The sequence below is a fragment of the Portunus trituberculatus genome, chromosome 35 (assembly GCF_017591435.1).
Source record: "Portunus trituberculatus isolate SZX2019 chromosome 35, ASM1759143v1, whole genome shotgun sequence".
Taxonomy (NCBI): domain Eukaryota; kingdom Metazoa; phylum Arthropoda; class Malacostraca; order Decapoda; family Portunidae; genus Portunus; species Portunus trituberculatus.
The window spans coordinates 13,046,529-13,074,502 of NC_059289.1; the positions used below are offsets into that span (position 1 = coordinate 13,046,529).

Genomic DNA, 27,974 nt, shown 5'->3' on the forward strand with positions numbered 1-27,974 from the left:
CAGTGACGGCAGTACGTGCTTGGACGTCTGTGCTGGCTAGTGTTTTGCCGTGAGTTGTGAGGTGGACGGGTGGCAGGCGCTGGGATAGCGGAGGGCGGTGGCTCGGCTCGCTGTCCAGGTCGTGCGCGCGGCCCGGCAGGGGGGTGGCGGGCGGCTGGTGCGCTGCGGCGTGGGGGGTGCTGGGTTCTGGGTGGGAGGCTGCGTTTGTTTGTGATGTTCTCTCACGATGTGTTTGTTGTTGTTGTTGTTGTCTTCGAGCAGAGCGGTGATTGTTGAGGACTTGGTTTGGTTGGTTGGGGGGTGGAGTTCCCGTAATCCCTGTTTGTGGTGAGTCAGAGGCAGGTGGTTGGAGAGGCGCAGTTTGAGTTGTGGATGCGTCAGTGGTGGGGGTGATGGGTCGGTCAGTGGACGTAGAAGGAACAGTAGAGGTGGTGGTGACGTCAGTGGATATAGGCTCTACGGTTGTGGTGGTAGAGGTGGAGATAGTAGTGGTTGTGGTGGCGGAAGTGGTGGTTGCAGGGCTGGTAGCAACCTCTGGGAGGGTGGGATTCACCTGACTAGGCACGTGTGAGGTCTGGCCAGGTGGGCTGGAAGCAGGGTTGGGAGCAGCTACTGGTGGGGCGGAATTGACCTGACTCTGCACTTGTGAGGTCCGGCCAGGTGGGCAGGAAGTGCTTTCAAGATTATGGGGATTTATCTGGCTAGATACTCGAGGGGTCTGGAAAACACGTGGTTTACCTGAGGTCCACCAGCTACGGGCTGCCTCGTTGCTGGTCACGTGTTGCTGCCACTCCTTGTCGATCCTCTCCGAGCTTGCGGTGCAGGCGATGGAATTTGTATCTAATTCCTCTAGGCTTGATCTGAGCGCCACAATCCTGTCAAGGAAGTGGATGACGGACACCAAGTACTCCCTGTTTTCAGCGATGTGGTGAGTGTGAGGCTCAAACAAGTTAAGGATGGCTTTTTTACTCCTTAGTTCCTTACGGAGTGACTTGTTTAGTTTAATGAGCTCAGGCTTGTCAAGGCGTAACAGATCACTGTCCTCGTCGTGTTGTTCAGTGAGGTCGTGCTGTGGGGTTGGTGCTGCTCTTTGCTCAGGTACTCCACGTGTGCATTGACTCCTGAGCCTCACGCAGGTTGCCTACCTCGCTGCAGTCAAATGATGTACTATCCCTTAGGCAGTGTGTGTGGCAGGAGTTTGGGCACTCGTCGGTGTTGCAGTTGACAGAGGGTTTGTCTGCGGTGGTTTTACCGCACACCGCACACCATTGCCGCGGAGCGTACCCAAATAACCCTGGAGGTCGAGCAATAAGAGAGTGGTTTCCCGGATTGCCAGCCATGACAGGTTACACTCTAGATCACAGTAAGGTGCATTAGATCACTGAGTAGGTTACTAACGCTCACAGTTTGTCACAAAATGTTGCTGACACACACAGTTTTTCAGTGGTGGCCAGTCTAAGCACACACTGGTCTCGTACCTCGCAGCTGTCGCTTGAGACTTCACTCTTGGTATTTGTATGTATGGCGTGTTATCACTTAAGTTGACGCTTGCAGCACTGTAAGTTTCTCACAAGAATATGTTTTTATGTTGATGTTGAGCAGTAACTAACACTAACACTTCACACGTGTTTAGTTGGAGCTGAGTTCACAAAGTTTGGCACTTTCCTTGAGTGTTGCTACCTTGACCTCCCTGGGGTCAGTACAGGTAGGCACTGTCCTTACGTGCCACGCTCTCCAGGTGGCGGTCGAAGCTGAGTTTGGAGTCTACCTCCACCCCCAGGATGTTGATGGAGTCCTTAATGGCAAGGGTGTCTTCTCCAAACTTCAGCTGGCCTTCAAACAACTTGACGTCCTCCCGTGAACGTGAGATGACCACGGCCTGGGTTTTTTCGGCAGCAAACTTGACTTGCCACTGTTTATCCCAGGCCATGATGTCACCAAGGTGGCGGTTGGTGACATCAATCACGTTCACTGCCTCCTCTCTACCGAAGCTGTGCGAGAGAGTGGCATCGTCCGCGTATGCCGACACAGGTGCGAGGCTCTGAAGGAGGTCGTTGAAATATACGTTCCACAGGATGGGGCTAAGGATCGAGCACTGTGGAATGGAGGCCTGCACTGGGTGTGTGGTTGACGTGTGCCCTCCCAACACTACTCTCAGACTCCGGCCTTGTAGGTAGCTGGAGAACAGCTCTAGCAGTTGTCCTGTGATGCCGAACTGTTCGAGCTTGGCCAGGAGTCCTTTGTGCCAAACTCTGTCAAAAGCCCCAGCAATGTCAAGGGCAATGACGAGGGTGGGGCGGCCGGCGTCGAGGGCGTCATGCCAGGCTTGTGTGAGGAGGAGAAGCATGTCGGAGGCGGAGCGTCTCTTTCTAAATCCATATTGGCGTGGAGAGATGAGGTGACGCTCCTCTAGGTGACAGGTCAGCTGCTCAGCTATTATTCTCTCCAAGATCTTGCTGACAGCTGACAGGAGAGAGATGGGGCGGTAGTTTGCTGGGTCACCTTTATCCTTTTTTTTTGTGTACAGGAGTGACCCGAGCCTCTCTCTCTCTCTCTCTCTCTCTCTCTCTCTCTCTCTCTCTCTCTCTCTCTGTCTCTCTCTGTCTCTGTCTCTGTCTCTCTCTCTCTCTCTCTCTCTCTCTCTCTCTCTCTCTCTCTCTCTCTCTCTCTCTCTCTCTCTCTCTCTCTCTCTCTCTCTCTCTCTGGGAGTGTCATTATCCTTGCTTGCCCAACACCCTTAAAAAAAGAAATGCATAACTAGTATTTCACTTCACCAGGCCACGGGTCCAACCAACCGTGGGCCGCAACTCACCCTGAGTGGTACTCCAGTGACCCCACAGACAAGCAGTCATGATTCTCCACCTTATTACAAGTTTTTTATATCATAGGCCAATAAAATGAGATACATGTAATGGTATCATGCAGGAGAAGATAAACATGCCTTTTTTATTTGTTTATCATGTCATAACATAACATAACATAAATAATAGGATAACAAAGGGCCACCAGGGCCCATCTAGGTTATCTTGTATCAGTCGCACAGCGACCTCGTCATCAGTACTTAAAGATACACTTACAAGTACACAATACATTATATACTAATTCTAAATATTTGGCCCATTAACAGGGCTAAGTCCTGCAGCAAAATCCTCTACAATCTGCAATCCCCATACATGGGGATCATGTCTTGTTTAACTATAGTAAATTTCTTATAAAAACTATCATGCAGCGCTATACATAATTATAAATCTAATAAATTTAAGTGCTTATCTAATCTGTTTTTAAACATTGTCAAACTAGTGCTATTTACAACCCTCTCTGGCAATGCATTCCAGAAGTCTACCACCCCATGACTAAAGAAATATTTTCTTATATCTAACCTGCAGCCTTGCTTTCTAATCTTCCTGCCATGATTTCTAGTCCTATTTCCCTCCTCTAAGGTAAAGAAAGATCTCACATCTATGTAGTTTGTATCTGAGAACATTTTAAATAACTCTATCATATCCCCTCTTATACATCTCCTCTCAAATGAAAACATGTTTAATTCCTTTAAGCTATCTCTATACTCCTGGCGCTTTAATGCTGGTATCATCCTAGTTGCTCTTCTCTGAACTGCTTCTAACATGTTGATATCCTGCCTATAATGGGGTGACCAGGCCTGTATGCAATACTCTAAATGGGGCCTAACATAGGAATTATATAAGCTACGCACCACTTCCTTACTTTTATAACTAACATTTCTATTTATAAAACCCAGGATCCTATTTGCCCTATTTCTTGCTTCTAAACATTGCTTAGAAAATTTCATAGTCCTGTCTATCATTACTCCTAAATCCTTTCCTTCCTCTACTGCCTCTAGCCAACATCCCTCCATCTCATAGCTAAAGTTTGTGTTGTCTTTACCTAAATGCATAACCTGACACTTTTTAGAATTAAAATCCATCTGCCACCTGTCTGCCCATGCTATCAGCCTGTCCAGGTCTCGTTGTATTCTGTAATTGTCCTTTTCACCCTGTACTGCACATGCTATCTTAGTGTCATCTGCAAACTTTGATACTTTACTACTAATTCCTATATCTAAATCGTTAATGTGTATTCATCTGTGCATCTGTAGAAACTATGGATTTGTAGAAAAAAACTACCATTACGGCAAAAAGAAAATTGGTTAGTATCTGACCAGTCCATTATTGAGCAAAATACATTATTGTGAGGTCTGTTATTGCAAGGCACCACTGTATTTGGATTTAAATATTTTTTTCTTTTATTATTAGTCTGTCATGTCAAGGAGAAAGAAGTATACCACCTGCTAGCAGCATGAATAAGTACAAAACAAGTACTTGAAAAACATATGAAGAAAAGTAGAAATAAATTTAATATAGATTTGCAATAGGTGTGAGTAACTCCAAACATTCATATAAATATGTTAACATACATTATCACCAATCAAACATAAATAGCATATATATATAGAGTCAATTGTGTGTTCAGTTTTGCAGCAGAGTCTATATATAGATTCAATTTTTTGTTAAAATTTGCAGCAGAGTCTATATATAGATGTCAATCTCGAATACCCATTTGCAATGAAGCTATGTATAGACATGTGGATGAAAGTCAGTAGTCTATAAGTAGATGATTTTTTATTTGGTGGTACACTCATCTGCCCTGCCGCTGGGAAGGGATCAGAAAAACTTGGTATGTAACATTGATGAGTAACAGAAAGATCCGATATGAATGCATTACTAATCTTTGTTCTCGTTACAGAAGAAAATATGTATACATCTATTTATATGAGAGGGAGAGAAACTTGAATGTATTTATTATTATGTGGTTCCACATAGTCTACAAACCAACAAAGTTAATTAAGGGAAGAAATAAAGCTATATACAGTACATAACAGATTAAGAGGCAGAAGTCAGTATAGTGCGTGCAAGCAGTGGTGAGAATTAGATAGAGAGATTAAATAAGTTTTCTCAGAATGGGCTGTAATTGACAGGCAAATGTCACTGATGAGTAGAGAAAGTTGAAGACCTCTGTTGTGCAGTGCACACTGATGATGATGATGATGATGATGATGATGATGATGATAATGATAATGATAAGTCATTCTTTAGATTTGCCTTTGTCATGTTTTGATCATATCTAACCTCCTGTATGTATTTGCCTTTTACTATTTGTTGCCATATTATTTTCCTGTCTGGAAGACTTTTGTTACATCATATTTTATTATGTTCATTATCTTTTAATGTAGTCATCTCATTTAGAACTCACACATATATGTATACTATATGTAAGTACCATCATTAGTTAATTCTATCATTCCTACCCCCACCCAAGACTCTGAGACATCCTCTCGGAGTGGCCAGAATTCAAGTGACATGAGCATCAGCAAGTCAGTTACTTATATTTCTTCCTGCCCTCAACCCTTATCATCGGAGGGCTCTTTGGAGAGGCACCTCACTATCCACCGAGAAAAAAAATTCAAGTTCTTCCCATCCAAAGGCAGTGTGTTTTCAGTTCGTGAGTTCTTTTTGAAGACTAAAGAAGGAACTGAGACCTCAAAGCTAAAGCAACAGAAGGCCCAACTATATCTTGATCTGAGTTTCGTACCTCCAAAGTTTTCTCATGTTGATGTTGAACACTGCACCAGGTTGAAGTGCAGCTTTCCCAGCACACCCAATCCCGGGCTTACTAAATGCTTGTTTTTAAATAAGAGAAACTACACCATAAATTTCAACAACACTGGTGTTTATGATAAAAATCACACCCAAAATTGCATGCAGTTGCACATTTTTATTATATTTGTAAAATATATTTTTGTTGTCTGAAAGTTTCAATCATATTCTGTGTGACACTTGGCAACAAATCACTGATTTATGAGTTTGTTTATATTTCTGGTGCACCTCTTGTCGTAAGTTGTTAGGGAACAACTTTTATGAGGACAGGCATTCTGATTCAGGCAGGAATAATAGGGGCTTGAAGTTCCACTTTCTCATGGCTTATTAGAAATGACACAGAGCAATGGGAATAAAATATGCTTTGTCTAGATGCAGCATAGCTTAACATTTGTGTTAATGTGTCAAGTATAAATGTTTACCTTTCCTGTGAAGTGGTACATGGTTCCAATGATGTTTCTTTTTTATGTTTTGTTTCTCTGTTTCTAATGTTTGTGAAGGAAATGACATTTCTAGCCCCAGTCTCCACTTCCATTTTAGTGTAGCATAGAACATAGGCTGTTTGAATCAGGAGGATGGCATGTAATGGTAGGTCCCCACACCTTTAACACCAAAGCAGTGATGAACATTAAAATGACTGTTTTTCAGTTGTGAATGAGAATCAGAATGAGTATCTGTTGTGGATAGCCAGTCCACTGCAGTCACTGCTAATTCATACTTCATTGTTATTATATAAAATATCCACTGTGTATTATGTTTAATGTGCTCCTGTACTGCCAATTATATTCTTAGTTTGAGTGTATCATGTAATCTGAATTACTCTAATATGAACTCAGTTGGTTCAGACTATCCTTGTTTATTTAGTACACATTTCACAAGATCAAAGTTTATATATGTGATGCACCAGTTTGTCTGTTTATGATTGATACAAGTGACTGTTGTCATACACTTGAGATTAGTTGTAGATGCAAATGAAAAATAGATAAATATGATATATAACTTTTCCTGTATGTGTATGGGGATAGATGATTATTATGCAATAAGGTGTCTGTGTTTTTTTATATATATAAAATCTTTATAAATCTCTCTCACTGGCAGACTCGCTATTTCTAAATGAGCATCCATGCCAGAGAGAAGGAATCAGCAGGGCAGGAGGCAGCACTAGAAAGAAAAAGAAACTTAATGAACTGAGAGCATTTGTTGAGACGAAGCTCCGGTCTTGCTCAGAGAAGGCCCTAGAGAAGATTGGTCATGAAGATTCAAGCAGGAGATCATCTATATCAGAAGATCAGGTTGGTGTAAATTGTTAATTTATTGAGCTTATTTTTCTATACTATTTTAATTATTGTTCAAAACACTTACAGGGTTTAGAATCGTACTTAATCTGAAGCATGATGATTGAATCTCCCTCCTTAAATATATATTTGCTTCAAAGAAGGTTGTTTCTAGAAGATTTTTTCAGTATTTCTTTCTTATAAAGTACTATGCTACAGTGCTGATATGCAGTGTTGGTAGATGGGTGGAGTATTTTTGTGTTGATGAAATGTAACATTTAACAACAATTGAGACTGTTGTTGAGAGTTCACTGAGTGAGTGTACTACTTAAGAGATGGAAGAGCCTCCCTTTGAAACCCTCAGGATAAATCACCATAATATCTCTTCATTCATCCTGTCATCATGAGCTTTAAAAGTATGAGATCAGCTTTATTTATTATTAAATATTGCACAGGCAATTCACAGTAGACATTGGTTTTCCATTAATTGATGTTTTTATCTCTATGCCATTCAATTGTATCAGTTGCAAGCATAATATACCTTGTATGCTGATTAAAGTGTTGCCCTTCCTATATTACTAAGTCTGACTTATTTATGAGAGCCTGATATTTCTAGCAAGTGATGAAGTGGTGTAAGTGGTTAGACTGCTCAGAAATTTTTTGGTCATCATCTTGAGAGGCTGAGATGATGAATCATATACATATGTTTGTTGAAAAGAAGGATGTCTAATAATTTGAAAAATGCATTTCTTAATCAGGGTGGTGGTGTTGGCAGTGGAGGTGGTGGGGGGGCTGGGGGTGCAGAGTTTGGTGGCAGCTCCTGGGGCATTGATGGAGAACAGAAATCAAGGCCGCACTCTGCCCTTGACAAGTTTGTGGAGGATCGCCACCACCCATGTCCTCCATCACCTAGGTTTCCCCAAGCTGGCTTGATCAAGGGCAAGAGTATGCCTTCCCTCAGGTAAGATTTAGATTTTTTTTTTATTTTTAAGGGAAAATGGAGAGCATAGGGAAACAGAAGATATTTACTTCACGGTCTACATGGAAGTTGCACTGAAATACATGATGAAACTATGAAGGATTTATGAAGAAAAGAGAAAGCACATAGAATGTACTATTTTAGGATGAGTGTATGAAGTGGAAATTTCTACATTTATGTACATCAGAAGATTCTCATTAGAATTCCAGGCATGGCAGGTATATCCTTGCTCTGTGCTCCATATGCATCTTTTACCTATATCTCAGAGATTGATTCCCTTTGATTAATGCACCAGTCATGTGTTTGTTCTTTAAGCACTCTTGTTGAGCAGTCCTTCCTTGGTCACTTTTCATAATACTTTCTCTGCATGCAGCATTGTGACAGGTGATTCCAGATTTCTTTTGAGTATTGTACCAAAATATAGTACATATTTTATTTACATCCTTAAATTAATATATATGTAATTAAATTTAATCCTATACATACATGACGTGAGTCTAATTTGGTTACTGTGATCACTTTTTTTTTTTGTGTGTGTGTGTATTTTTGTGTCTTATTTTGTTTAAGTTTATTTTTGTTTGATTAAAATATATTTCATAGTTCTGTATTTAAGTACAATATATTCTTTATTTTGTATGAAAATCTCTGGTCTTTAATTTCTTTTTTATTATTTTGATTTTGTTAATTCAACATTGTTCTTTCTAAATATTTTCTGCAATAGCTCATAAAAATACAAATTACGTATATATGAGACCATGCAGAATTGATTATTGAAGTGGGGACGTAAATTTAGTTTGTTAGACATCAAACTATGAATTTGCTAAATAATTATAAATAACAGCAATTTTTTCCTTAATGCCCATCCCAGCATCTTATGTAACAAGATTAGTTAGAAGTGTTGGTGATTGATTTTCTTTCTCTACAACACATATATGTCATTACATGTGTGATAAAACAATCAGAATCTCAGAGGAAGCTCAGGAAGTCATATTTGTATGAAGAATGATGGGACAAACAAAATTATAAGGATGTCTCAGTCCATCAATAAAGGTGATGTCACCATTAGTATGCCATGTTCATAGAGTTACTACCACTGGCTTTTGCTGGGAACTAGGATGCATGAATATAATGATGGGTTTTTCAGTAGGAAATTGTGAGAATTGAATTTAGGTACTTTTCATAACTGTCCATTACATAATAACATTTAGAAAATATTAGTTTAGCTAAACAAAGCATAATGTTAAATACAACTCCATAATTGGTTTTCTTATTTGTACCACTAGCCTTCCTCATCTATCATTATTCTTACTCACCTTGGTTATTAGATCTCTCAATTACATTTTTAAGTCATTTCCTTTTTATCTTGTGATCTATAGCCTTGTATGTATACCAATACAAAATTATATAGTTCTTTCAAGCAGGTTTTACATTATGAAAATTATTTACCTCCAAGCAAAATTTCATTATAGTATAACCAGGTCAACAGTTTGTGAAATAAATTATCTTTACAGATATAAGAGGTGGAGTGAAATTATGTAGATTAATGAATTGTGGATGATTTTTGTTTATCCCAGAAGTGGATGGGAGTACAACATCTCAGTAGGTAGTTGTGGAGGTGGTGGCTTTTATCTCAAGTAACTATAAATTCTGTAAATAAAAATGTCTAATTCAAGCTTGTTACTTGTTACATGTCTTTATTCTATGTTTCTTCAAAATTGTTAGTAGTGATATTTGCTGTACATTTGTGTGTTACAGTATGAATCCTCTATGCTGTCAGAATCCAGTGAAGATGACAGACTGTGCCAAAATTACCTTTATACTAAGACTTTGGGTTTACAGATTTGTATTTGAAATTAGATGAACTCTCCAGTTTGATGACTCATTGGTGCCCATCCCCTTGAAAGAAAGACAATGTGAAACTTGAAAGTTTGCTTGGGATTAACAGATAGACACTCGTCTATCATGTTTTGTATTCATATACACTTAACCCTCTGTTGTTGCACCTTCTGCTATTGCATTTTATTTCTATCGCTTGTACTTAAAAAGATTCACACATGTCTATATTGCATACAAAATTACTACTATTGCACACCCATTTAAAAACACACGGGTTATGACATCACATGATACTTGAGCTTCTCTATATACTTTTTTCCCCAATCTACACTTCCACCTTAGCTCCTAATCATCAACAATGAGGTACCATATTTGAAGGCATATAGGGTGCACCTTTATCTAGCACTTTTACCCACCCTAACTGCATGCATCTTTATTTTGTTACTGGTATTTTTTTATCATTACCAGAATTGTTACTTTAAAAACAAATTATCGTAAAAATGAAAGCAATCTAACCTGTGAGGCTGTGATGCATATTTATAAATACATATCAGCTGACCGGCACTCTGATTCAGTGCCATTTAGTGGTGAGGAGTAACATCATAACAAAACACATCAACATCCTTGATGTTTGGCAGCAGGAGGGAAAAGATCAAGCTACATAATCTCCTACAAACTACAAGTGGTAGATTATGCCAAGGAGCATGGCAATATAGCAGCATCAAGGGCTTTTGAACCACCAGCTACGGAAAAAAATTATGTGTAATGTTTTCTGCTTGTATAATGTGCTGCTGGATCATTCTCAACAGAATATGCTTAAATGAATAAAAAAAAAAATTCCTGAATTTGACTTGCTGAAGTGGGTGTCCATCATATATTCCCATGTGTCCTTTATGCTGTCAAATGCACTAAATAAATTGCTTTAAGATGTATGTTGTTATTATGATTCTTGGATTATTTTTTTTATACATACTGTAGTATTTAATTTTTATACTATTATATGATATGAAAATTAACTGGGTAAAAAGAGACAAAAAAATGATAACTTGGGAGGTCCTAGTGTCAATTTGAATTATTACCATGGGTTCTTCACTTCGGCTGTCATAGTTTTGGCTATTGAGCAGTGATCGGTGCAACAATTAGGCGTGATAGCAGAGGGTTTAGTGTATTTAGTTTGTATATTTAGATTTAATTTTCAATTACTTATAAAGCATTATCATACTTTATCAACCTTAGAAATACAATTGAAATATACACATAATAATTCAGACCATACAAATTTATGATATGGTATTAGGCAGTTCCACCATAGTTTATGTCAAAAATTATCTTACTTAATTTTTTCTATAGCTCCTATATCCAGATTTGAATTTGGTATGACAAATCACTTAGCTACCTAACAGAGTTTTCTCATCATGATTAGTCTTGTTAAATTATGTGGAGAATGTGCTCTTTCTTCTCAAAGTATTTCTAGTAGCTTAAGCCGTACTGAACAGTATTTCACGTTTTTTATTATCTACTTTCTTTTGTATACATTACCTACCACTTTTCCCACCAACCTTAAAGTAGATGCTGTGAAAAGATTTTTTGATAGCTCCTCAGTCAGTATCATCATCATCATCCATATAACATTCAACTATGATAGTTTGATGAGTTTCATTGAAAAACAGAGCACTGATAATATCTGAAGATTGACAATTAATGGGCTCAGACATATTCATACATTTATGTAGTAATACATTCATTTACATTCATTTTTTTTTTCTCACTTTTCACTTTATCTTGTGTTATGAAAACAAAACAGGAATTATTTTAATAGTATATACTAAGAATTCTAGTATGTTCAGCAGAAGTACTATGATGTTAAGCATAAAGTGTATAGGACATTGAGAAGGTGACTAAAATTAAAGATAAGTCAGTAGATATGAATAATATGAGCAAGACTAATGCTGATCAAGATAAGTCAGAATGGCTATGCTTCTAGATTTTTCAAAGGTATAGTGAAGGATATTCCAACTTAATTGATAAGGTGAGTTAGAGCTAGGAGTATCTTCAGTTTTTCAAATTTATTTTCAGAGCTAATAAGTGTTATTTTTTTTATACAAGTAGTTGGCTGTAGTACATACATATAACAGGCTGAAAATGTATTTGTTGTTTCTTGGTAGAAAAAACCCTCTATGGCAAAAGTGATGAAATGAACAGAAATCTTGATCAGTCAGCAATACCAGAACCTTTATGTTCTATGTTCTGACTACTCAAGGTTGAACTTAGGGAAAATACAGTAACAAATTATTTATACCTTAAACTTTGAGTTGCAGCTTAAAGAGAGATAGAGGAAGAGGAAAAAAAGATTTATGGGCCAAAATTTGAGGACAATATTTTGAATTTTGTTACCATTGAAAATCCATCAAGCTGGAAGGTTTACTGTAATGTATGAGTAACTGTGCCATCAAAAGAATTAATATTAAAATGTGCATGTAATATATTTTACAGTTAAAGATAAACATTTACTCATTGAAGGCACAGATCATACATTATATTATATAGTATTCAAATATGATGTGTTGAAGGGTTGGCCTTGCATATGTGAAGGGCTTTGCCTTGTCTATGCAAGAGGCTTGGTTATGAATGTTTGATGTTTAGCAGTGGTGTTCCCTACTCCTATGCCAAGAGTCTCTCACCCTCCTGTCTTCTTTACTCTCTCTCAACATTCTCTCCTTGTTCTCCCCCGGCTGGACCAGCAGCAGCCTTATAGATGAGCTGCCATGCCTGGGGTAAGTCCTCATAATCTCAGCAACACCACACACTGCTCAAACCTCCACACTTTTGGGAGCTTGCATTTTGTAACCTTAGAACTTTTGATATTTTTGCTAACTTTTAGATATGGCATATTTTTGTCTGACTCAGTCCTGATTTTTATACATACAAAATTTTGTATTAATTTTTATTTGCTTAAAATGTTAACATCAGTACATTATGCAACATACATGAATATATATATATATATATATATATACACACACACACACACACACACACACACACACACACACACACACACACACAGATATAAAAAAGGCCTTTGATAAGGTACCACACCAGAGACTGATCTGGAAACTTGAAATGGTAGGAGGAGTGCATGGCAGTTTACTAAAATGGATGGAAGACTTTTTGGTAGGAAGAGAAATGAGAACAATAATTAAGGACAGACCATCAGAATGGGGATTGGTGGAGAGTGGAGTTCCACAGGGATCAGTGTTGGCACCAGTAATGTTCGCAGTCTACATAAATGACATGGTGGATGGGGTGTCCAGTTATGTGAGCCTATTTGCAGACGATGCAAAATTGTTACGAAAAGTGAGATGTGACAAAGATTGCGAACTACTCCAGGAAGACTTGGACAGAATATGGAAATGGAGCTGTACATGGCAAATGGAGTTCAACACGACAAAATGCAAGAAAATAGAGTTTGGCAAGAGTGAAAGAAGAATCAGGAGTATGTACAAGATAGGAAATGAAGACATAAAACCAGTCATGAAGAAAAAGACCTTGGGGTGACAATTACCAATGACCTATCGCCAGAGAGACATATAAACAAAATAATTGGAGAAGTATTGAACTTATTGAGGAACATAAGAGTGGCGTTCAGTATATCTAGATGAAGAAATGATGAAGAAAATAATTACTGCAATGATAAGACCGAGGCTTGAATATGCAACAATACAGTGGGCTCGAACTTAAAGAAACACATAAGGAAACTAGAGAAAGTACAGAGGGCTGCAACGAAAATGGTGCCTGACTTAAGAGATTTGACTTATGAAGACAGACTGAAAAGAATGCAACTTCCAACCCTGGAAAACAGAAGAGAAAGGGGAGACCTGATAGCAATATACAGAGTGATGATTGGCATGGAAAAATGGATAGGGAAGATCTGTGTATGTGGAATGGAAGAATGTCGAGAGGGCATGGGAAAAACTAAAATGGCCACTTATAGGAGAGATGTGAAAAATATAGCTTCCCTCATAGAAGGGTGGAAGCATGGAATAGTTTAGACGTGGAAGTGGTCAACGCAAGGAATATTCATGATTTTAAGAAAAAGCTGGACATTAATAGATATGGAGACGGGACAACACGAGCATAGCTCTTTTCCCGTATGTTACAATTAGGTAAATACAATTAGGTAAATACACACACACACACACACACACACACACACACACACACACACACACACACACACACACACACACACATGTACACACACACACATTTATAAACTGATGAATGGAATGGATCAATTGGATAATGAGAAACTGATCCTGAGAGAGGAATATGACATTCGAAGCACAGATCGCATAGTAAAAAATTGAGGAAGGGAAGATGTCTGAGAGATGTTAGAAAATATAGTTTCCAACAAAGATGTGTTGAGACATGGAACAGTTTGAGTGAAGAAGTGGTGTCAGCAACAAGTGTGCATAGTTTTAAAGAAAAGTTGGATAAGTGTAGATATGGAAACAGGGCCACATGAGCATAAAGCCCAGGCCCTGTAAAACTACAACTAGGTAAATACACACACACACACACACACACACACACACACACACACACACACACACACACACACACACACACACACACACACACACACACACACCCGGTAGCTCAGTGGTTAGAGCGCTGGCTTCACAAGCCAGAGGACCGGGTTTGATTCCCCGTTGGGTGGAGATATTTGGGTGTGTCTCCTCACGTGTAGCCCTGTTCACCTAGCAGTGAGTAGGTACGGATGTAAATCGGGAGTTGTGACCTTGTTGTCCCAGTGTGTGGTATGTGCCTGGTCTCAGGCCTATCCGAAGATCGGAAATAATGAGCTCTGAGCTCGTTCCGTAGGATAACGTCTGGCTGTCTCGTCAGAGACTGCAGCAGATCAAACAGTGAAACACACACACACACACACACACACACACACACACACACACACACACACACACACACACACACACACACACACATATTGGATTAACCTTTCATTATATGGATAAAGATATGATGAAGAAATTAATTAGTACAGTAATTAGACCAAGATTGGAATATGCTGGAGTGGTTTGGTCCCATTATAAAAAGAAGCATATAAGGAAGTTGGAGAGATTGCAGAGAATGGCAACAAAAATGGTTCCGGAATTGGCAGAAATGACATATGAGGAGAGATTAAAAGAAATTAATTTGCTTACCTTGGAACAAAGAAGAGAAAGAGGAGATTTAATACAGGTTTATAAACTGTTGAACGGACTGGATGAAGTGGATAATGAGCAAATGATGTTGAGAGAGGAAAACTTAAATAGAACTACGAGATTGCATAGTAAAAAGATAGCCAAGGGAATATGCTTGAAGGATGTGAAGAAATATAGTTTCCCACAAAGATGTGTGGAGGTGTGGAATGGTTTGAGTGAGGAGGTGGTGTCAGCGAGGAGTGTGCATAGTTTTAAAGGAAATTTGGATGTGTGTAGATATGGAGACGGGGCCACATGAGTATGATACCCAGGCCCTGTAAAATTACAACTAGGTGAATACACACACACACACACACACACACTGAAATTCTACAATATGATTTAAATCAAATATGGGTTTGGAACAAGAATTGGGTGTTGGAATTTAATGTGAAATACGTCCTGTAAGGGAAATGGACAAGAAGTTAAAAGAGACAAATATAGACATGAAATGGGAAATTAAGAAATAAGAAAAGTACATGAAGAGAAAGATCTAGGAGTGATAATACAGGATAGTCAGCAGTTGGAAAAGCATGTAGAAAGGCTACTCAGAGATACTTGTAGAATGGTGAGAATTTTTGGAACTGTATTCCACATGGATAAAGATATGATGAGAAAGATGATTATCTCTATGATTAGACCAGAGATTAAATATGTTGAATCATTGTGGTCTCTGCACCAGGAGAAACATGCAAAAAAAAATTAGGAAGAATACAAAGGATAGTAATAAAGAATGTTCCAGAACTGGAAGAATTATTAACCTATAAAGACAGGTTAATGGAAATCAATCAGCCAATGTGATAACAAATAGAAATGGGAAATTTGATACCTATTTATAAGTTGTAAATTAGAGTAAAAGAATTAGATCATGTGAAACTACTCCTAAGAGAAGCAGGAAATACCAGGTACCTATGAGGACACAGTAAAAAAGTAAGAAAAGGAGGATGCTTGAGTAACAAAGAAATACAGTTTGTCACAGAGAAATATAAAAGTTTGGAACAAGCTGAGTGAGAATACAGTATTGACAAAGTGTGCATAATTTTAAAGAAAAAAAACGGAAAAATGTAGATACGTAGGTTAGTGTAGGAGACGGACTACACAAACATAGCTCATGGCTACATAAATTATGAGGTAAACACACACACACACACACACACACACACACACCCGAAGGGGACTTGAAGAAAGAGGAATGTCTAATTGACACTAGGATGAAAGAAGTGAATCATGAACATCTGGAGGTACAAAGGTCGTTTAGGGAGATAGTAAAAAAGCAGGAAGAGGAAAATAAAGTGATTATGCAGAGGGAAATGGTAAAGGCACTAAAGGAAAATGAGTATGTGGTGAGAGATATCGCTGAAAAGAAAAAATGTGTGATCATAATAGGATTGCGGGAGGAAACTAACAGGAACTGGCAGGACAGGAGGGATAAGGAAAATGACAAGATTAAGTCTTTACTGAACAAGATCTCTGTGGAAGAAGAGGACCTATATGCTGAGGTAGAAGAAAGTGTGAGATTGGGAGCTTTTGAGGAAGGCAAGAATAGACCATTAAAATTGAAATTAAAGTCTCAGGTGGCAGCGGAGGCCTTGTTGAGGAGGGCTTGGAAACTTAAGGACTCTGAGGAAACCAAAACAATTTACATATGAAGAAATATGTCACAAGATGAGAGAATGAAGATGAAGGAGCTAGTATCTGAAGTGAAGGAGAGGAATGACGAAAGAACAGAGGAGGAAAAGATCAAGTTTTTTTGGAGGATGAGAAATGGGAGGCTAAAGAAGTGGTGGATAAAACAGACGAAATAGGCATTACATGGAAGAACGAGATTAGGAATGGAATAAAAGTGACTTACACGAACATAGATGGATTTCTTTCTAAGAGGCTAGAATGTATGGATTACCTAAGAAATAATGAACTGGACATAATGTGTGTAGTGGAAACAAAGCTAAGGCCCGAAATAAAGCTAGACTGGTTTGTTGTAAAACACTACAAAGTATGGAGAAATTATAGAAAAAATAAAGGTGGTGGTGGTATAATGGTTCTTACTAAGGAAGATCTGATAGTGAAGGAGGTGAACTATAGTAAGAGAAATGAGGAAGTGATAAGTATGCTTATAACAGATGGCAAGAGGGACATTAATATTATAACAGTATACATACCACCCAGAACCAGTGCTTGGGAATATGAACAGTACCAAATGGTGATGAGAAATACTCTAGACAGAATGAAGCAAGAACTCAACAGAAAGGATAGAGTGATGATAGTTGGAGACTTTAATTGCAAAGAAATAGTGTGGGAAGACTACGAAGTGGTGAATGGTGGTGAGTGGGCAGAAGAATTGTTAAAGGTAGCAACAAATAACTTGATGGCACAGTGGGTGAGATCACCAACAAGGTGCAGGGGACAGATGTTGCAGCAAGGTTGGATTTGGTATTTACCAGGGAATCTCTAAAAGAGGAAATTGAACATGAAAGTCCCTTGGGGAAAAGCGATCATGATGTCCTAAGCTTTGAGCTGGATACAGAATTAAGCACGAATAAGATTGTGGAACGCAGGGAGGAAAAATTAAATTATACTAGGGCAAATTATAACCATATAAGGGAGTTCTTTAATGAAATTGACTGGTCCGTGGTATACCAGGAAAGAGATATGCAATTGAAGTACGATAAATTTATGGATTTGTATAACTCTGCTGTGAAAAGTTTGTGCCATATTACAGAAAGGGACTTTAAATAATAAACAGTGGTTTAATAGAAATTGTGAAGAAGCAAAAAGAACAAAGAAAAGGCATGGAAGAAACTTAAGAAAACAGTGATGTATTATCAAGGAAGGCTACAAAACAGCAAGGAATAGATATGTTGAAGTAAGGAGAACAGCACAGAAGGAATATGAACAGAGGGTGGTGGAAAACTGTGATAGTGACCCAAAATGTTTTACAAATTCATAAATGGAAAACTAAATAAAAGGAGGCAATAGAAAAGGTAAAAAACAGGGAAGAAGTATATGAAGATGCTGGAGAGATAGCTGAAATTTTGAACGACAACTTTTGCAAAGTGTTTACAAAGGAGGAGCATTTTATGGGAGGAAGGCCTACGGAAATAAAGCAAATGCAGGACATCATGGTTACTAAGGAAGATGTAAGGAAAATTATAAGCAATCTGGATATTAATAAATCAATGGGGCCTGATGGCATATCTGGGAGGTTGCTAAAAGAATGTAAGGATCAATTGTTGAACCCCATATTTGATATTGTGGAAACCTCCATACGAACAGGATTAGTCCCGAAAGAGTGGAAAAGAGCTGACATTGTGCCTATATATAAGAATGGTAGTAGAATGGAACCGCTAAATTATAGACCAGTATCGTTGACTAGTATATTGTGCAAGGTATGTGAAGAAGTAATTAAAGCTAAGTGGAGTGAGTATCTAGAAAGTGAAAACATTCTGAGTGAAAGGCAGTTTGGTTTCAGAAAAGGAAGATCGTGTGTATCCAATTTATTATGTTTTTATTCAAGAGTGACTGACATACTGCAACATAGAGAGGGATGGGTGGATGCTATCTACCTGGACTTGAGAAAGGCCTTTGATAAAGTACCACACAATAGACTGATGTGGAAACTAAAGATGACTGGAGGAGTAAATGATAAACTAGCAAAATGGATGGAAAATTACTTAATGGGAAGAGAAATGAGAACAGTGGTGAGAGGAAAGAAGTCCGAGTGGAAGAAGGTAACCAGTGGAGTTCCACAAGGGTCAGTGCTGGGTCCCATCATGTTTTTGATTTATGTTAATGATATGCCAGTAGGAATTGACAGTTATATGAACATGTTTGCGGACGATACTAAAATTATGAGGAGAGTAAAGAATGTGGAAGATTGTAACAAGTTACAGGAAGATCTTGATAAAATATATGAGTGGAGTAAAGAGTGGCAGATGGAATTTAATATAGACAAGACCCATGTTATGAAAATGGGAAGAAGTAGATACAGACCAAACTGGGATTACAGACTGGGTGATGAGAAAATTAAAGAGACCAATGAGGAGAAAGACTTAGGAGTAACTGCAAAACACTTTGTCACCGGAGAAACACATTAACAAGATTTTTTGGAAAACATACAACATGCTTCAAAATATTGGCCTTGCATTCCATTACCTAGATGAAGGAATGATGAAGAAGATATTATGTACCTTAATAAGACCCCAGCTAGAATATGCAGCATGTGTCTGGTCACTGCATATGAAGAAAAATGTGAAGAAGGTAGAAAGGGTACAAAGGCTGGCAACAAGGATGGTACCAGGACTCAGGGAGTTAGACTATGAGGAAAGACTGAGGAAGCTGGGGCTGACCACATTAGAAGAGAGAAGAACAAGAGGAGACATGATAACTATGTATAAATTGGTGAACAAGATTGACATACTGGATAGAGAGTTGATAAAGGTGACCACAAGTAATTATCTCCGAGGACATAGAAAAAAGCTAATAAAGGACATCTGTCTAAATGACGTGAGAAAATACAGTTTCCCGCATAGTAGCATTGATAAGTGGAATAAACTGAGCAGTCATGTCGTTGACGCAGTGTGTGTCAATCAGATGAAAGAGAGATATGACAGGAATGGACAAGGAGACAGGACACAGAGAGCTTAGCTCGGGTCCTGTAATACACAAATAGGTAAATACAAATAGGTAAATACACACACACACATGAGGAAAGGAAGACAGAGATGAATCATACAAAGGAGATCGATTAAATTACAGAAAGGCTGATATTGAGAACCTCAAGAGCTATTTTAAAAATGGAAATTGGGTGGAGATGGAAAACTCAGAAACGGTTCAAGAGAAATATAACTTATTTTTGGAAATATACAAAACAGGAGTCAGGGAATATGTCCCAAAATATAGACCTAAAGAAGAAGGAAAGAAAGATTGGTTTAATGCAAGATGTCCTAGGGCAAAGGAGAAACGAGATGGAGCATGGAAAAGGTGGAGAAGAAACAGAAATCCAGAAAATAAGGAAAACTTCAAAACAGCAAGAAATGAATATGCTAAGGTGAGAAAGGAAGAAGAAAGGAACTATGAAAAGGACATTGTCGAAAAATGTAAGGAACAACCAAAATTGTTCTACAGATTCATAAATGGAAAAATAAGACAAAAAGAAACAATAGAAAGGTTAAAAGGAGAGAATGGAATGGTGGAAGACCCAAAAAGTATGGCAGAACTGTTAAATAGTAAATTTCATGAGGTCTTTACTCAGGAATCCAAATTTAAAAGACCACAGCGTAATAGAGAGACTGTCCATATGAAAGAGATTTAAGTAACCAAGCTTGAAATAAAAAAGTTGATGACGGAACTAGATGAGGAAAAGGCAATGGGACCGGATGAAGTCTCAGGCAGAATACTGAAAGAATGTAGGAAAGAACTAGCAAGTCCTATATAAAACATCATTAAATGCTCAATAGAAAATGGAACAGTGCCTCTGGAGTGGAAAAGAGCTGAGGTGGTTCCCATATATAAGAGCGGAAGGAAGGAAAAACCTTTAAATTACAGACCGGTATCACTAACTAGGGTAATATGCAAGATGTGTGAAAAAGTAATAAAGAAGCAATGGATTGAGTTTCTTGAAGACAACAAATTATTATCAAATAGCCAATTTGGTTTTAGAAAAGGTCAGTCATGTGTAACAAATTTATTGAGTGTCTACTCTAGAATAGTTGATAAAGTACAAAAGAGAGAGGGATGGATTGACTTTTTATTTGAATTTAAAAAAGGCGTTTGATAAAGTGCCACATGAAAGATTACTATGGAAGTTAGAGAAGGGTGGCTTAAAAGGAACCACATTGAGATGGATGAAAAATTACTTGAGGGGGAGAGAAATAAGGACTATAGTTAAAGATATGAAGTCCAAGTGAAGAACAGTAGACAGCGGAGGGCCACAGGGGTCAGTATTGGCGCCAATACTTTTTCTCGTATATATAAACAACATGCCAGAGGGAGTGAACAGCTACATAAATCTGTTTGCCGATGATGCGAAACTGTGCAGAGTCATTAAACAAAAAGAGGATTGTGAAATACTACAGGAAGACTTAAACAAGATCTGGAAATGGAGTAAAAAATGGGAGATGGAATTCAATGTGGACAAAAGCCATGTCATGGAAATGGGAAAAAGTGAAAGACGACCAGTGGGAAATCTATAAGATGGGAGATGGAGTAGAACTAGAAAAAAGTAAAAAAGGAAAAGGACTTGGAAGTGACAATGGAAGAAAACAATCAACCGGTAAGCCATATTGATAGAATTTTCATGGAGACGTATAATTTGCTAAGAAATATTGGATTAGCATTTCACTATATGGACAAAGAAATGATGAAGAAATTGATAAGTACTAAAATAAGACCTAGATTGGAATATACAGGAGTTACGTGGACCCCCCATAAAAAGAAACACATAAGGAAATTGGAGGGACTGCAAAAAATGGCTACAAGAATGTTTCCAGAATTTAAAGGGATGACATATGGAGAGACTAAAAGCTATGGATCTACCAACCCTGGAACAGAGAAGAGAGAGAGGGGATCTGATACAAGTTTATAAATTGATTAACGGAATGGATCAAGTGGATAATGAGAAACTAATCCTTAGAGAAGAATATGACATTAGAAGCACAAGCTTGCATAGTAAGAAACTGAGGAAGGGAAGACGTCTGAGAGATGTTAAAAAATATAGTTTCCCGCAAAGATGTGTTGAGACTTGGAACAGTTTGAGTGAGGAAGTGGTGTCAGCAAAGAGTGTACAGTTTTAAAGAAAAATTGGATGTGTAGATATGGAGACGGGGCCACACGAGCATAAAGCCCAGGCTCTGTAAAACTACAGCTAGGTAAATACAACTAGGTAAATACACACACACACAGAGAACAGAGAAGGGAGAGAGGGGATCTGATACAAGTTTATGAATTAATTAATGGAATGGATCAAGTGGATAATGAGAAATTGATTCTGAGAGAAGAATATGACATTAGAAGCACAAGATCGCATAGTAAAATACTGAGGAAGGGAAGATGTCTGAGAGATGTTAAAAAATATAGTTTCCCGCAAAGATGTGTTGAGACTTGGAACAGTTTGAGTTAGGAATGGTGTCAAAAAGTGTGCATAGCTTTAAAGAAAAATTGGATAAGGTAGATATGGAGATGGGGCAGTAAAAGCCCAGGCCCTGTAAAACTACAACTAGGTAAAACTAGGTAAATACACACACACACACATACACACACACACACAAGAGACAATCTATATGAAAGAGATTAAAGTAACCAAGCTTGAAATAAAAGAGTTAATGAAGGAACTGGATGAAGAGAAGGCAATGGGACCGGATGAAGTCTCAGGCAGAATACTGAAAGAATGTAGGGAAGAACTAGCAAGTCCTATATACAACATCATAAAATGCTCAATAGAAAATGGAACAGTGCCAGTAGAATGGAAAAGAGCTGAGGTGGTTCCCATATATAAGAGTGGAAGGAAAGAAGAACCTTTAAATTACAGACCGGTATCACTAACTAGTGTAATATGCAAGATGTGTGAAAGAATAATAAAGAAACAATGGATCGAGTTCCTTGAAGACAACAAATTAATATCAAATAGCCAATTTGGTTTTAGAAAAGGACGGTCTTGTGTAACTAATTTATTGAGTTTCTATTCTAGAATAGTTGATAGAGTACAAGAGAGAGAGGATGGGTTGACTGCATCTATTTGGATTTAAAAAAGGCGTTTGACAAAGTGCCACACGCAAGATTACTGTGGAAGTTAGAGGAGAAGGGTGGCTTAAAAGGAAGCACATTGAGATGGATAGAAAATTATTTGAGGGGGAGAGAAATAAGGACGGTAGTTAAAGATATGAAGTCCAAGTGGAGAGCAGTAGAAAGCGGAGTGCCACAGGGGTCAGTATTGGCACCAATACTTTTCCTCATTTATATTAACGACATGCCAGAAGGAGTGAACAGCTACATAAATTTGTTTGCGGATGATACGAAACTGTGCAGAGTTATAAAGCAAAAGGAGGATTGTGAAATACTGCAAGAAGACCTAAATAAGATCTGGGAATGGAGTAAGAAGTGGAAATGGAATTCAATGTGAACAAAAGCCATGTCATGGAAATGGGAAAGAGTGAAAGACGACCTGTGGGAATCTATAAGATGGGAGATGGAGTAGAACTGGAGAAAGTAAAAAGGAAAAGGACTTAGGAGTGACGATGGAAGAAAACAATCAACCAGTAAGCCATATTGATAGAATTTTAGAGAAACATATAATTTGCTGAGGAATATTGGAGTAGCATTTCACTACATGGACAAAGAAATGATGAAGAAATTGATAAATACTATAATAAGACCCAGATTGGAATATGCAGGAGTAGTGTGGACCCCTCATAAAAAGAAACACATAAGGAAATTGGAGAGGCTACAAAAAATGGCTACAAGAATGGTCCCAGAACTTGAAGGGATGACATATGAGGAGAGACTAAAGGCTATGGATCTACCAACCTTGGAACAAAGAAGGGAGAGAGGAGACCTGATACAAGTCTATAAATTGATCAACGGAATGGACCAAGTGGATAATGAGAAACTGATCCTGAGAGAAGAATATGACACCCAAAGCACAAGATCGCATAGTAAAAAGCTGAGAAAGGGAAGATGTCTGAGAGATATTAAAAAATATAGTTTCCCGCAGAGATGTATTGAGACGTGGAACAGTTTAGATGAAGAAGTAGTGTCTGCAACGAGTGTGCACACTTTTAAAGTAAGATTGGATAAGTGTAGATATGGAGACAGGGCCACATGAGCATAAAGCCCAGGCCCTGTAAAACTACAACTAGGTAAATACAACTAGGTAAATACACACACACACACACACACACACACACACACACACACACACACACACACACACACACACACACACACACACAAAGAATGGAAATTGTATTCATTGTTTTTTATAGTGATTAGGATTTAATATTTAGAATTATAGTTATAATTCTTAAAGTTTTAAGACAGCTTTATTTCATGAAAATAATTGTCCCCAAGATAAGTTTATCACAGATTCATGTCCATACATAAACTGATCATTTGCTGCTTAGCTTTTAACTCTTTGCAAACTGTTCCTCTTGAAACTTCTTTTCTATGTTGACAACTGCTTTGCATGATGAGATCATGAATTTCTGTGGTATTTCTTTGCAGCATGTTACTTTATATCTTTCATATCAGATTAAGTCTAGTATTAATGAAAAGAGCCAGGAGAGTTGTATAATTCTGACTGAATTCTGGTTTAAGAGGACTTTATCATTTGAGTTGAATTCAATAAAAAATAAAGATAACCTCATGAGTTGAATTCAATAAAAAATAAAGATAACCTCATAATAAGCAGATTATATTCATAGTTTTTAAGATTTTTTCTTGTGAAATATATTCAAGTGCCTACGAAGAAGCAAAAAGAATTGACCAGCTCACTTTAGAAGTCCTCACTAAATTCAAGTATTCAGAGCTGGTTCTTCCTGTGAATATATATATATTAAACTTATCATATGCCCAGGTAATATATTAGGTAAGAATACAAATATTAGATGTCAGACAGTTTGTGTAACTTGTGCTTTTAGAGAAAATACAAAGCACTAAATACTATACTAGTTTGTATCTTTTCAACATTACCATATAGCTTAATAGTTTTATTTGCTTAATGAGCAAGTTTGTGTAAGTGCATGCAGAATTATGTCTATATTACCAGTATTTGTCATGTACAGTACATATTAAGCCTGTATTAGAAAGTAAATAATATATGAAGACTGATAAACATTGCCTCATGAAACTATATATATTTGAGTATGGCTGAAGGTAGGCATGAAGAAATTTCTTGAAATTTGCATAAAGCTAGAAAATTCTTTAATCTTACAGAATTCTCATGGGTTAACATACAGTAAAGTTGAGAGAGTACTTGCAAGTGAAATGTAGATTTCTTTTTACCACTTTAAGCCTCTTGGTGTGGGAGATAATCTCAATGTGTATAATTTCATTAAAAATTTTGAAGACCAATGAGAAAAATAGTTAACTTGTACTCAAGTACATATGGTACATTCATATATATTACTTAATTATATGTACATACAGTATATGTATTTTTTTTTTTTTTTTTTTTTTCAGAGTACTTGATAACATTCTAATGAATGTAGCTCTAATGGACATCTAGATCTAATAATGTAGTAGGTGTAATAGATGCAGAATTTCAGACAAACAATACAATCATTGATTTCTCTCTCTCTCTCTCTCTCTCTCTCTCTCTCTCTCTCTCTCTCTCTCTCTCTCTCTCTCTCTCTCTCTCTCTCTCTCTCTCTCTCTCTCTCTGAAATTCAAGCAAAATTTTATCAGTCTAAGAATGAACTACATAAAATGAATTAAGATCACACTTAAATGAAGACTACTTATGTCTGATTATGATTCTTGATGAAGTCATTTTGTCTTTATCTTCAATATTAATTTATCTCCTGATCAGGTGGACAATTTTAAAACAATTTATAAATAAATGAACTACTTTATATTGAATTTCAGTAAAAATTAATTTAAAGAAATAAAAATAACACCTCACTATATCTTAATTTGAGTTTGATTTGCAAAATGTTTGCTGAAGAATATTTGGGCTATAGGATGATAATCACAGCATGATTTTATTTCACCTAAGAAATGTAACACAATAAAATGTAAAGTCTTTAATGAATAATGCTATGTATGGAGGAAATAATGATTCTGTCTAAAGCTTCATTTTCACAGGTATGTAGGTGAGGGTCGGCCAGATAGAAGAACATATCCCCAGATTGTGGGTACCACTCATCCCATAATTACTGTCACCCAGCACACTCCTTCACCAAGTGAACATGGTTGGCGGGACCAGGTAAAGGAGCTTGCCATTTTTTTCTGATCATTTATGTATGTATATCCAATAAAGGAAAAAAGATACTGCAATTTATACCTACTCTTGCTTTATGAATTGGTAATAGTTTGGAGCTATGGCAATAAATGTTGAACCAAAATTGTCCTGTTTGGTGAGCATAATCTTGGAGACTTTCAGTTCTTTTATTGTGTTGAATTGCACTGTGAAAATACAAGCTACATTATCTACTGTTTTTGAGGATATATTTCTTTTGATTAACATCCATCATACATCTTTTGCACCATTTTAAACAGATGACATTATAGATACAGGTCAGACCCCCCCAAGTCCGGAATTCTGTAATTCAGCATAATTTTAATTTGCGGGAATAATTAAAATTTTCCGGAATGATGTAAGGTTGCTGGAATGCCACCATGACACGGCGGTGCATGTGTTTTTCTGCTTCCTTCTGCATGCATATTTACTTGTACAGCTAACATATATCATATTAAAACAATGTTACAGTTATAATACAGGCTGACTAAGGCCATGCAGGGTGTTTTAGGGTGTTGTCCAGAATTTTCTGTGATCTGGTAAGCGTCGAGTCCAGCAGTTACGAGATTTAGGAGTTTCATCCTGTATTTTGAAATAGTATTTTTATCGAACAACATCCACCATATATGTTTGTGCATCATTAAATGATACTCATGTTGATCATTTACTTAATTTTCTACTTAACAGGCATCTCAGAGTGGAAGTGTGGAAGGACAGGTGGTGTACCAGAGACCTCCACTTTCCCGATCTCAGACAGACTCAAACATACAGTACTCCCATGAAGAAGCTCTTGAAGCCCCTGGTTCCACACATTACATAACTCGAGATGGTCATATGAACCTTCATGTTCTCTTGAAGGTTTGTTGGCATTTTAATGGTATCATTAACTTGTGTCTAAACTCTGACATTAAGTGTAGTAAATGTTGACACCTGCTAAAACCTGTCTGTTTACTAATCTGTAACAAATAATTTAAACAGTTGAAGACAGTTCTCTTTACATAGTTGGTGGTACAAGTGTTTTGATGATCCCTTTTAAGGTAGAAAGCTCTTTTGGCCTTGTATGTTAAGTCTATTCTTGTGTGTTCTCATCTTCTCAGTAACTGACTACCTCCTGTGTGTGCTGATAAGTGATGTGCTGTTATCATTGTATTGTTTCAAAACAAAAATAAGCTCCAGCAATATTTTTGAACTGAATTATGAAGATTTTATTTATTTTTTGCATATCTGTTTTTGTTTGAAAATTAACTAACTAAAATTGACCATGTAACTTACATTGTGACAAGTTAGTTATTTTATGAGAAAGATGATTAATAAGCCACTCTTGTGCTTGACTTGTTATTTCATAAAAGAGGTGGTTAATCAGGCTACACAATTTATAACAAATTAATTTAGTGAAAATGAAACATTAATAGGCAGTATACAGATGATGTATTTAAAGTGGTGTTTATGGTGTAAAATAAAAATGGTCATGATTTTATATGCTTATTTGTTTATAGAATTAAAGTTTCTTGAACATTTTAAATATGATTTTGAAAAGTGGTAACTAGAGTCACTCTTATAATTGGAAAGGTGATGTATCTTCCTTTCTGTAATTTGCCCTGACAGGCTGCACACTCAGTGGCCCAGCGTGACAGTCATGTGTGTTCCCTGCGTGTGTGTGAGATTCTTCTACACCTGCTTGACTTCCTTTTGGATCTTGGCATTCTCAAAACTGCAAAACGGTGGGAGAAATTGGACAAAGACAAGGATGAAGATCAAGATGAGGAGGACTCAAAGCCTCCAGAGAAAGATAAAGAACTAAAGCCTCACTCAGTATTCATGGACATTGTCATTAGGTCTGCTGTTGCTCGATAAAGTCATTTATTGATTGTTATTCCACTTCTTTCTTAATGATAAAATGCTTCAATTTCTATATTTTTAATAAATATTTGGAATTCAGAAAATGTAGAAGTCTGTGATTTTGGAGAGACATTGATAATAGGCCTATTAAGATTT

At 37.4% G+C, this 27,974-nt stretch overlaps 1 protein-coding gene across 16 annotated transcripts in view; it reads left to right on the forward strand.

The window, feature by feature from the left end:
* LOC123513061 (protein unc-80 homolog) overlaps positions 1-27,974 on the forward strand; it is a 154,928-nt gene that overhangs the window by 52,662 nt on the left and 74,292 nt on the right. For 15 of the 16 annotated variants that reach the window (XM_045269877.1, XM_045269885.1, XM_045269887.1 and 12 more), the window contains 6 exons: positions 6,771-6,964; positions 7,705-7,907; positions 12,506-12,535; positions 25,826-25,946; positions 26,667-26,837; positions 27,585-27,814. In XM_045269877.1, the coding sequence (XP_045125812.1) occupies positions 6,771-6,964; positions 7,705-7,907; positions 12,506-12,535; positions 25,826-25,946; positions 26,667-26,837; positions 27,585-27,814 (949 nt within the window). The remainder of the gene's footprint in view (positions 1-6,770; positions 6,965-7,704; positions 7,908-12,505; positions 12,536-25,825; positions 25,947-26,666; positions 26,838-27,584; positions 27,815-27,974) is intronic. The other variant, XM_045269884.1, reaches the window with a different exon arrangement.